Source organism: Nymphaea colorata, chromosome 7 (assembly GCF_008831285.2).
Source record: "Nymphaea colorata isolate Beijing-Zhang1983 chromosome 7, ASM883128v2, whole genome shotgun sequence".
Lineage (NCBI taxonomy): Eukaryota > Viridiplantae > Streptophyta > Magnoliopsida > Nymphaeales > Nymphaeaceae > Nymphaea > Nymphaea colorata.
The window spans coordinates 11,699,861-11,712,626 of NC_045144.1; the positions used below are offsets into that span (position 1 = coordinate 11,699,861).

Here is a 12,766-nt window from a genome sequence, read left to right on the forward strand (position 1 = left end):
ACCAATTTGAATCTGTCTGTAGTCTGTCCTCTTGTTTTGGATGTTCCAGGATATCGTCTGAAGAGTAAGAAGTCAGGTTTAGCTTTGTTGATTGTGACCACTTTGGGACTCTACCTAAACTCTTTTTGCGATGCTGGTTGAAATAACAGAGCGAGCAATGGCTCACTGCGACAAAAGTGATGTTCTTATAGTTGGTGGTGTTGGCTGCAATGAACGGTTGCAGGAGATGATGAGGACAATGTGTGCAGAGAGAAATGGAAGGTTGTTTGCCACTGATGATATACTGTGTTGACAATGGGGCGATGATTGCTTATACAGGTCTACTTGCATTTGCTCATGGCATGACAACCCCGTTGGAGGAAACTACCTTCACACAGAGATTCTGAACTGATGAGGTCCAAGCTATTTGGAGGGAGAAGATGACTTCCATTCCAAATGGCAATGACGAATGACGATGCCATAACAGGTGGCTAAGAGACCCGCCAGATCTCTTTCTTTCCATCACATTCTTCTTGTGAAAGTGTCAACTGTTTCAGTTTTTCATAAAAGCTTTGTCCAATGTGATGTGAATGCTTTCCCCTTTATTCACTGGTGTTTTGTATTGCTTCCTGATAAAAGGCTTCTAAGTTTTTTGTTTTTTCTTATTTAATGCTCATGAAGTTGTACTTGTAAATAAAATATTCTCTAAAAATAAATACATGAGATATTGAAATTGAAGGTTTCTTTCAGTATAAACGTTAGACAGGATTAAACATCGGACAGAACAGATAGATCGGACAAGACAAAAACAAACGTCAGACAAGACGGACAAAACAGACATAACAAATACACACGAAACAAACGCCGGACAAGACGGACAGAACAGACAGGACAGACACACAAAACAAATGCCGGACAAGAAGAACATAGTGTTCTGTTCTTAAAATCATCAAACAGTGGACAAAGAAGATCATTGTCCATGAGGACAGGACAATGGTGTAATGGACAGGACGTCCTATCTATCCTTTCCCAATGGACAACAATCAAACGATCTCTTAGGCACTGTTTAGAATTGCTCTTTCAGTTGATGCTACAATATATGATATGTATCTTGTGTTCCTTCAGGCACTGTTTAGAGTTGCTCTTTTAGTTGATGCTACAATGTATGATAATATATATTATTAAACATGTAATTATTTGAGCATATGGTAACATATATGCTGCTGAGATACAAGGATTTAATTGTTCAAATAAGACTCACAACGACAGTATTGGTTTTAGGGTTGGAGTAGTTTAGGTTCTTACTGGTCATAATAGCAATGATCAGCTCAGTACCTAATGGTTGTTCAAAATTTTTTCCAAACTATATATTGCAATTAATACAAGATATCAATTAATATTTGCAATCATATAATATATATACACAGATAACATGTTCCTCCTTTTCATTAAAACATGCAAAACACTGTGTATCAGTTGTATGCAAGTACTTCTATTTAACACACATTTGTGTATTTTTTCGCTAATTTCCTCAAACACAAAAGGAACTTAATATATGAAATACATACAATTATTTCTATGTAATGTTGTCTTCATATTACAAACCCATTATATGCGAATGTCATATACATACCTTCATATCTTCAACAAAATAATTTGTAATGGGCTCCTAATGATTTTGTGGATGTTGTACTTGGTTATGAATTGAGCTACTTTGGCATTAGCTTGAGAACCTGCAGGTTCTTTCCTACACTGATGCCTTCAATACCTATACAGTCATGCATAACCCACTTTTGTAGAGCTTTTTTTCTTCTTCTAAAAATTCATATTTGTTTTGTTTTCATATATTAAAGTATATGTCAGTATAGTACTTCAACATACATGCTTTGTATGAAAATATTACTTGTTTGTACACACAACTATAAATCTGTCTTGAATGATGCTAAAAGCTTGAAAAAATTATGATATAATAATGGTGTGGCTGCAAGATCACACACATATGTACCAATGCATGTTGTCAAATATTGTGTCTTTACTCCAATAGGTTGGCCAATCGAGTTCATTGTTAACTTGTGCTTTGAGTCATTTCTTAAGTTCGCAATAGCCAAAGCTTGAATGATGCGATGTATATTCCTATTTGAAAGGCCTACAAGAAAATCAAATAAAAGTTTATATATATGAATCACAATATGAGGATAGACTAATGAACTATAAATTTACTAGGAGGGCATGCATCAGTTGTCTGCTCTTCACTACCTGTATCTTCGCTCTTCATGGTCTCTTCATAATATGCACAAACATTACATCAATTTTAACCAAAAACATAACATTACAACGACAAAAACAAATGTATAGAATGGAATCATAAACGAATGTAAACAGATATAATTGTACTAATTATTAACCAATATTGCATGTTTTTCATTTCTAAGCCAACAAATATCAATCTTTGTTGTCGGCTTCACTATTTGATGAGTTTTGTACATCTATATCACACTCTAGCATATTTCCCAATATGTTGTACAAGTCTTTTGGTATTGCTTTAATAGCAACATGTCAATTGTTGTTTACTAGATTCTTTATATAGAAAACTTGTTGACATTGAGATGCTAAAACAAATGGTTCGTCTTTCATATACCTATAGTTGATGTTAACACAAGTGAACCCAAATTCATCAACTTTAATGCCCCTCCAACATGAAGTCAAGACATCATACCGTTCATATTTTAATAACACATACTTTAGTTTCTCATGGTCTCGTTTTTTTTCTCCGTATGTGAGTTAGGTTCATATGTCGATGGGACGACATTTCTTCTCTTATATGTATTCTTCATCAGACTCAATTTAGGGGCTTTTGTATTTATGTTGAGATTTTATGTCATTAATATATCAAATTGAAGGTATACAACTTAACAAACATTCTTGTAAAGTTTTTCTGCCAAAAACTACCAAAAAACGCTGATATCTTGTTGGAGAAATTTGGATGTATGCCATATAAGCACGTTATAACTTAAAATCATATACAGAGAGGAAAAACAGGCTAGGAGATTGAGGGACTAACCTTTTAAAGCTTCAAGTTGTCCAAAACAAAGCGGAACACCTCCACTCGTTGAAACATAGCTGGTGGAAAGAAGATAGAAGTAAAAAGAAAAGAAGGAAGAAAAAGAAAGAAGATGAAAGGTTTGGGCAGAGGTAATAAGCCGAGGAAGGCTTTACCAATGCATGATTTTGTGTCACTAGAAATATGCTTAAAAATGTTAGTGATATTAATGTGGTAAAACTTTTATTGGAGTATGGAGTCAACACATCGATGAAAGTTAGGTTTTGCCAACGTGTGTTACCAAAGTTGGTAATTCTTCGTTGGAAAAAACTTTCATCTACGCGAGAATGGTCACACGTCGGTAAAGTTGGCTTTATTTCGGTACTTTTACCTACATCCAAAATAGGATGTTAGTAAAACTAGCTCTTTTGGTAAAATGCAAACTTCAATGACATGATGTAGCCATGAATTGGTGAAGGCAGCTTTTCACGGACGTCTACCACTAGACGTCAATGAAAATTTCATATTCATCGACATTTGTCTCTGAACATCGATAAAAGTCGATGATTATCAACATAAAATTTCCGGATACATGCCAAGGAACAAAATTGTTTGTGCTTCTATTGATAAAGATAAAAGCTGTAGGTTTTCCAAAAGCTTCAACGAGGATCTCAAAATTCATTTAAGATGAAAACAAAGAATGCAACAAAAATTTCTCTCATAAAGCCCTTGAGAGTACAATCTTATTTATACGTTTATAAAAGTCTAAATGATAGTTTTGCCCAATATAAACTGGTTTTTGACCGTCCTTAGTTTCTAAATATATTATATTATGTCATTTGAAAATAAACAATTCCACAGAGACGGCATGCAATAAATAATTATCCATATATGTAGGACCACTAAATAACTAAGAGGACTTGTTTAAAGCTGGCCTAGATGATTGAATGATCTAGAGTCATCGGGACTGCCCATTTTTCTTTTTCATAACTTTGTTCCTATTTTTTCAATCATGTGCATCTCACAATATGGATGGAGGAATAGGGAGGGGATTTCAAACCCTGATACGCAACTTTCCCCTTGCCAGTGCTGCTCAATGGGGCTGCGTCGGGTGCGGTAGGGAAGAACCCCCCTCTTCCTCTGGCATGTCGTCGGGCAGTAGCGGAAGGAATCCACCACCGACCCCTTGTCATGAAGATTAAAAAGATTGGACAGCCCTAGTGGGCAGTCAGAGTCATCCTTCAGTATTCCTATATACATATATATAAGATTGGACAGCCCTAGTGGGCAGTCAGAGTCATCCTTCAGTATTCCTATATATATATATATATATATATATATATATATATATATATATATATATATATATATATAAGGTCACTAAAAGGAGGGGACGTGCATGGTCATAGGTGTCGGGCAATGAAAAAGAGAAAAGAAATCATCGGTGGCAAAGCATGGAAAAACTGGAGCAGTTCGTTTTCATTTTGTTTGTAAAAGACGACGTTATGTTTTGAGTGATTGGTGGTGCATCGAGAAAGTTGGCATGCAACCATAGGAAATGGAACCGTCAGCTTGCAGCAACTCCCACCACTTTCTCTTGTCTGCGTGCCTGAGGAAGACGGAAAGCCACAGCACTTGCTTTAGTATCAGCCATTTTTGGAGGAGACTGTTTGTGTGAAGATGCACCAGTTGTAACCAATTACAAAGCAGGTCACCATGCAATTTCAATAATTTGCAGCAAAAATCCGGTGAATTTAATGCAGAAACATGTGAATTCAATGCTGCAAAAGATTTCTTTTAGCAAAATTTACTTCAAATGTTAATTTGATAAACAACGAAAAGAAAACGTCGCCCTGTCCTTCCCTTGAATTTCCTTTCTTAACTTTATTTATATACAACCGCTTTAGAGGGATGTTGACCTCTCTCTCTCTCTCTCTCTCTCTCTCTCTCTGTACCGCATTAAAGTGGCCCACTGAGTTTTACTTTGAGACTCCAAATTAAGGACGTCCTTGTTTCCACAACTAACATGTTGGGAGTTTTCATTAAAGAATTCAATACTCCAATCAATGATTAACCAAACTCCTGGGCATGAGGCAAATGGTTGATTGTACTTTCCTCGATTCTTGTATCCTTTTTTATCAATGTAATGCATAGACATGCATCGACCAGTGCGAATCTATCGCTAATAAAGCAAAATACATAAGAAGATGCTCAAAGCCAATGTACCAATTAACACATAAAATATAAACTGACATCAACATTATATACTTTAAATCATTTAGAAATTTTTGCCTATGTGAGCTAATTAAAATGCATAAAGGATGAACTAGTAATCAAAATGAGCAACGAGCGCTTTTTCTATAAAAATATTGTGGAGTTGTTGAAGCTTCCAGATCACCCAGATTTACTGCATATTTCTCTACTGCTATTGTTGGAGCAGAAACGAGTATACATCCCGTTAGATTTGCTCTCCTGGTCAGATTTGTTGCCCCCAGTCCAAATTTAGAAAAAAATGAAGAAACCAGCTATTTACAGGTACGAACATCGACCTGGAGGAACTTTTTGATCAAGAAGCTACTCACTTAGATTTATTTATCGTTTCATTTCTCTTCTTTTTCACGTACCTTCATTTTTCCTCCTCGTTTTTTTCAGGGTCCAAGAGAAGAAGTTAAAAGATTATATATAAACACACGTTTCACGGGTAAACAGACGGACTAATTCTTAATTAAGATAAGAAAAAAAAATCTACATTTTTTTGTTCCGAGAAATGAAAGAAATTTACACATACTTTTTTGTGCAGAATACATAGAAAACGAATTTTTACAAATTCAACTACAACTGGTAGAGAATGAGATCGTCATTATAGTAAACAGCTAGCTAGTTCATGATAAGCCGATCGAGTAGATGGAGTTGCATATTTGTTGAACAACAGTAAGACACTCCAGATGATAAGCAATTTAAGCCAACGAGCTTGAGGCAATTAGCCAAGTGGAAACAAAGGGGAGGGAAGGAGCTCCATTTCCAAAAAATTCCACGGATTTTGTGAAGCATGACCCTTTTTCATGGCGCACATGGTGCAAGGCTGAGATGTAGGTCCAGCCCGACTTCTTGATCTGAAATCTCCCCAGAAAATTTTGAAAGAGACGGAACCCCGGCATTCTTGCCGGAGAATTCGCTGGAAAAACTGGATATAGTACCTGGGGTGGAACTACACGATTTCAAGGCGGGCGCCGAAGAAGATATCGATGGGGAGTGAGCATCACCAGTGATGACTGGCTTGGCAGTGATCGGGTACGAAAATACAGAGTGGTGTTCATGAGCTGATGCTGCCGGGAAACCAACCGGAGATCCGACGGAGTACCCGCCAGGTTGCACTGAGTAAACATAGGGTGCAGACCGAGAAGCGGGGATTAACGACGGAAGCCGGCTCCGGTCATGGACATAATTCGGCAAAATCCTTACTCTATGGGGGGCTAGAAAAGCTGATGCTGGGATCCCATACAACTTGGGGGTTCTACAGGCCTGCATCTGAGCTCTCTTGAGTTCCTGTCTCTCTTTCTTATGAGCATTTTGGTGGCCTCCTAAAGCCTGGGAGTTGGCAAACTCCCTGAAACAGTACTGGCACTCGAATTTCCGGTCTTCTCCACCGAAAACTCCGCCGGTATCCATGGCTACATTGCTGGAAGACGGTGAATTGTTTTCGTGGTCTTCTGAGATTTGGAAGCCAAAAATCTTCAGAGAGGAATGGCTTGATGACTCCCTTCCAGGAAGATGGTGCCCAACTACAGAAGTCTCTGCCATGGTTGGGGTGGGGGAGGTAATTCTTCCCCTTTATGTCGGTATTTATATGCTTGTTTGTTTATTGATTGGTGGGAGGAAACCAGAAAAAATAAAGATGTGAACAGCAAGCATCTAATGTTGTTTAAAATACTTCCAACTTGTTTGTTGCCCAATTAAAACAAGAAAGCATGGTAGTTCCTTTACAAACACTAAATACTTTGTGTTGTGCACACTCAATTAATTCCATGACTGGAGGTTACAAAAATACCCTCAAGCTTGAAGACTAAGTTTTTGCTGCAACGTCCTCCGTGCTAGATCACTAATACAAAAATATTGAAAGTATTCGAACTGTAGTGATAATATTAGTCGTTACGAGTGTTTTTTGTTTAATATTTATACTAGCTGTTTTTTTTCTAAATATTATTAATATTCATGAGTATAAGGCGGAATACAATAGGCATTAATTTTTCCGCTATGTTAGGCTGCAGATAATCTGTAACATGGCTTTTCTAGGTCCCGGAGGTGAAGATGAATAGCTTTTCAATTTATTCGTAGATGATTCCATATTTTTTTGTAGTGAAAAATTAACTTTGAGGAAGACGTGTTGACCAATATCTGTAATCAGAGGGGCAGAGGGAGGGGTGGGCCTGCCTAGGTCATGACCCCACTTTAACTGACTTAAAAAAAAAATTATATTAAAAAAATAAAAAATTATTAGTTGTGCAATGCATTTTTTTTATTTAAGTTTAGTTTGGTTCTACCCAAATTCGATGTTGAACTATTTGGCTTGCCCCGGAACAAAATCCTCGCTCTGCCCCTGTCATTTGTTAAAGATGTGCTTCCATTCGGGTGAGAAGAGTGATCCCACTTTAAGAAAGCCGAAGCTCCCACCTAATACATCAGCTGGAAATGAGACAGAAGTTTCAAATCCATGCAATTTTGATAGAATGACAACTCTCCATATTCCAAACAGTAAAGAAAAGCACACGATTGCTCTTTCTCCGATTACTGGTAAGGCTGCTAGCCGCATCCAGGACAGCTAAATATGGCAGAGAAATTTACGGAATCAAATCAGGTAAAACGGAAAAACAACATAACGTTCGGACCAGTTCCAGGGCATTTAGCTACCCTTGCTAGTTCTTCGTCATTGACTCCTCAGAGAAAGTTTCCTTTTTATAAAGGAACAGGCACAAAAATAACCCATTTGCAACCCTACTTATTGGACATTGACATCTCCTCTAGAGAATTAAGCTGTCCCTCAATGAAGGAATAGGCGCATAAAGAAAGCAGAACACTCTTTTTTAGCTCCGAATGTGGATCATTTGTTGTTGTCTCCCGTTGACAGTATCGTTTTACTCCCCCTTCTCTCTCATTTGGAAAAAGGAAAAGTGAATTGGGTCTTCCATTTTGTGTGTAGGCGTATAGATGGGCCCTGTCAATAATTTAATTTAAACAATATAATAACCAAGCAAATTAAGTTGTCATGAATAAATTGGAACCCATATAGAAGGCAAAAGGAGATTAACTCATTCACGTATCAATGTATAAAATACGTTTTAAGGTTTTTTTTTTTTTAAATAATGCCGGTGCATGATCACGGGCATTAATTCCAAAATAAATCCTAGGCGTCATGCAGGGCCATGGGTATACGTGTTCACATGCACACACACACGCAATAGTTGTCGGACAATTGGTCAAGTTTACTCGAAATAGTATGGTTTATTGGTCTTCATTTTTGGGCGGGAAGGCCTCATCTTTCTAGCTGGCAAGCCGCTCTTTTTTTTCTGTCGAACAAAAAAAAAGCCATACCCAGTGCGAGAAGACTAAAACGCCATTAATGGTTGGGATCAACGTGTTCTTACCGAATCTTGGTGGTTAATAGATTGTAATCTTGGTGGTTAATAGAGTGTTTGATGAACTCACCAAAAAAATTGAAGCAACTTTACAAGGAGTATTAGAACTAGGTATTCATGAATCTACCTCAATCTTTAAAGCAAATTCATATGGCACTCACAAAGTGTTTCATTTGCAAACAAAACACTAGCTTTGGATTTCATACGTGTTGGTCTTCACATCATAGGTGTTGGATTCCAGGCAAAAATCTGATGCCTTCTCGAAAGTATAGGATTGTAGGAACCATATTGTTATTCAATTCAAGCCCACTTTCTTAGCGAATTTGGCAGCTATTTCTAATTCTTCCAATAGTTGATGAGTTATACACACCATTGCGTACTTTAGGAGTACTAGTTGATGTCCATATATCTTACAGATTCCACGTTGGATTTGCATCAAAGGTTCAAGGTTGAAGCTCCCCCTCTCTCTCTTTCTTTCGCTTTCTCTCTATGCACGGCAGCATCCAACAGACACCAACCGCACACAATTAGGGAGTATGCCAAAAAGTCTAGGCTTTCAAACCAACCGCCCTTCCCCACCACCTTGACAGGGTCATATGATGATCATGCATGATGATGCATTCTCTCTCTCTCTCTCTCTCTCTCTCATTTGCTTGCGTGATTGACGTTTCCATGTTCCTAAGAAAATCTCCTCATATCTTACTAACTTTGAAGAAAAGATGCCGTACTTGATAATTCATCATTATTCACCAAGCTCCCGCTTCACTCTTTTTCTTTCTCTTTATTTTTTTTTTTAAATCATTCACTTTACAACTGTGCATTTAATTATGTTCAAAACCAAGATAGTTAATTTCAAGGAACCAACGAGGTACCTCTTTAAAATAAAAGAACCAACGAAGCTTGAAACGGTGGATGCTTGTGGACGAGCCATTTCTTAAAAGGGATTCGGGTTGAGTCCTCTTGAAGAAATTAAGGACAATATATATTGTCTAATACATAGCAATACTAGCTAGGGTGAAGACTGAAGAGGCACGGGAGCTTAATTCTTACATAATTATGTGGTCAAAGTTGGTTGTACTCTCCAATGTCGACGATTTCGATGGTTTTTTTTACTAGAAAAAGCTTGGCACCTGCCCAATCACATATACAAAGACGTCATGGGGAAGATGAAGGGCCAAATATATGTTTAGGAAAAACAAAGGGCAAATAAAAATTTCATTAATTTCCATGTGAACAGAGACCTCGTTTGATTCTACCTGACACATTCAAGTCCTTTTCTGACCAGTGTTTGGGCCAGATATCACTCGTTTTCTTGTTGGTGATGCCGTTTTGTCCGAAAAGAGACAAGGAAGGATTTGGTTCACCAAAACGTACCAGTTTAAATATGGACTGTGGTTGAGACATCAAATCAGGGTGCGCGGGATTTTTATGAATACGAGACGAGAAGGTAGGGCTGAACTTGGAACCTTTATTATCCCTTGATTGAGGGCATGAGTTGAATATGAGCTAGGGTGGGGCCCCTGCCACCTTTGGAGTTTGGACTCATTGGTTGGTCACTCTCATGAATTGCCCACACAAGATTATTGCTTGGGACATGCAGTTTGTTTTCTTTAGAAGCTTACCATTTAGATGCATATACATATATTATATATAGTCCTTTTATCTCCACATGGGCAGCTATCTCCCCATCTAGAAACCTAGTTTCTTCCTTGCTTACAATTTGGTCCCCCCACCACAACCCTCCCCCCCCCCTTTTTTTTTTCTACATCAAGATATGAGTTGATTTTATCTTCTAAACTAGTGCCTTTAAAGAAAGAAAGTGACTACCTACAAAAAAGACAGTATCTTATACATAAATAATGAAAGAGACAAGCCTAATGAATTGTATGGAAAGTAAAGTGGGAGAACCTACCAGTAGCTGATGGGAGGAAGGACATCAACATGATGTCCTACTGCTTGATCAAGAGGAAGAAACCTACAAGGGTCCCCCATTCTTTGAACAAGAAGAGACTCAAGGATGTTCATCTGTGGGGATTGCATATCAAATTCAATTTGTGCTTCCTACACCTCTATCCGACGAGTGATTCCTTCTTATCCTTACCACTGTTGCACCTTTAGCATTATTTGCAGTCGAATCAAGCTGCAGCTATTAATGAGATTCAATGTCATGTGCTCCTTTGCATTTGCAGTGATGGCCTGAAAAGGAACCACTTCCTGCACAGATGACATCATGATGCAGTACATAAGGGCTATTAATTAGTTGAATTAGCTCGATTATGTGAATAATAATAACGACATAATGCCAATTAAAATTGCAACATCAATAATTAAAGAAAGATGTGGGGCAGATAAAGCTTGTGCCAACATAACTGTACCATAATCACCTGGAAGGTGAGAAAAAATTCAAATTCATATATTTAAGGCCAACCATTGTTTTCTTTTCTCAAAAAAAAGAAAAGAAGCTTATTTCAATAGGTTAGAAAATATGAAGATAATTAGAAGGGAAGGGATATCACCGTCAATAATACTAAACAGAAGATCAACTAAACGTCAGCAAGAAAATGTCAAGAAATACGAATAATTTTTTTCCTACAATTTATAGTACAAAGATGTTGGACATGGTAAGCCATTTCCACTGCCTAAACCATCTTCATAGACATTTTTACAAATTATATTCCATCGTCCTCGACCTTGTTGGGCAACAAGGCCATTTTTAATGACATTTTAAGAAGAATAAAGATTTGGTGAACTGTTAAGCATGTCAATTTTACGAGCAATAAATCATAAACTTTAGAAAAAAAAGGGCATGATCTTGAACGTACAGTGGTGACAAAACTGTTGTATGTTGGGAGGCAAACCTTGAAATAAGACACCTAAAGAGTCAGTCAAGAACTTTACCTCTGTGAACTACTTAAAAGAAAAGGCACACAAAAATATGTAATGTGGTTCGACACCTTAAAATTATTGCAAAGAAATGCTAGAAACCAATCCAAGTTCTTCAACGCTATGCTGAGTTGGCTTCATTTTCTGATAACGTAAAGAAAAATAGAAGAACCAATGTTACTGAAGTGTTTGTGAAGTGCATATTTAAGTTGGGCCACTAAATGCATGAAGCAATAGTAGAAACATCTTGAAGAGTTGAGCAGCTTGCAAGAGTGAACTAACACATCAGGCTCAATAGTGAAAGCTAGAATGGCCTATGGATTATTTTGATGGCACATAATAAGAAATGCAGTCAAATAGTTCATTAGTGTATTACTTGTTTAATATCTTGTCAACTATATAAAAAAGAATGAAGTATTACGGCCATGAGTTGAAACGACAACTACCAGCACCTTATGTTATTCTCTGGAAACTAATGCTAAAATGTGTCAAGAGAGGGCCAAATGCCTAATCTCATTCTATCCATGGTTGATACATGATATGAAATGCAGTTATTCTTACTTGTCAAGAGCTTTTATGGGTCAGGTTAGCTTGAATACGATGCGACTATAAGACATGTTCACTATAAAAAATAAAGACTATGATTATCACAAATTACCTATTCACCAACACTAACAACGGGTACAGGGCATAGACAAGATAAAAATTACCAGAACCTATAAAACATCCTCTAGGAGGACTAGAATCTATTTAGAATTACAGATTATAAATCTTTAGATATCTAACAAATAAAAATAGAACATATTTCTTACCAACTCGATTTGATAACTGATGCAATGACGCTGCTAAAGGCAACATCAAATAAAAGATGAACTTGCTTGTGGCTCCTCTTCATTGGACAAATAAAGAGAGAAAAAAAATAAGAAAAACAATGGAAACTCTATGTGACAGTAATTGGCTAAAGTAAACCGTGAATAATATGTAGATAATGCAGGTATGGTTAAGCCAAGAAAATCTGATGGTTTAGCTAAGCACCAAGTCAAAAATTAGTGCTAATGGATGTCGTTGGTATGCTAATGTTTAGAACATATTTTATTTGATGAGTATGCTAAGACAGTAAATTTTATAGGTTCTTATAATATCTGCTTCATATATAGACTTTTAAACAATCTGACTTATATAAAACATACTTTGATGTCTAGATTGTTTTTAGAAGGTCCATTTACAACAC

At 37.0% G+C, this 12,766-nt stretch overlaps 1 protein-coding gene across 1 annotated transcript; it reads right to left on the reverse strand.

Moving 5' to 3' along the window:
* Positions 1–5,738: 5,738 nt before the first annotated feature.
* LOC116257900 (zinc finger protein 6-like) lies at positions 5,739–6,822 on the reverse strand. Its single transcript, XM_031634918.2, has one exon. It carries the CDS (start codon positions 6,818–6,820, stop codon positions 6,080–6,082), a length of 741 nt encoding a protein of 246 aa, XP_031490778.1. The 5' UTR covers positions 6,821–6,822; the 3' UTR covers positions 5,739–6,079.
* Between the last annotated feature and the right edge of the window lie 5,944 nt (positions 6,823–12,766).

Coding starts and splice junctions, on each gene's coding strand:
- LOC116257900 (XM_031634918.2), bottom strand. CDS start 6,820: ATGGCAGAGACTTCTGTAGTTGGGCACCATCTTCCTGGAAGGGAGTCA.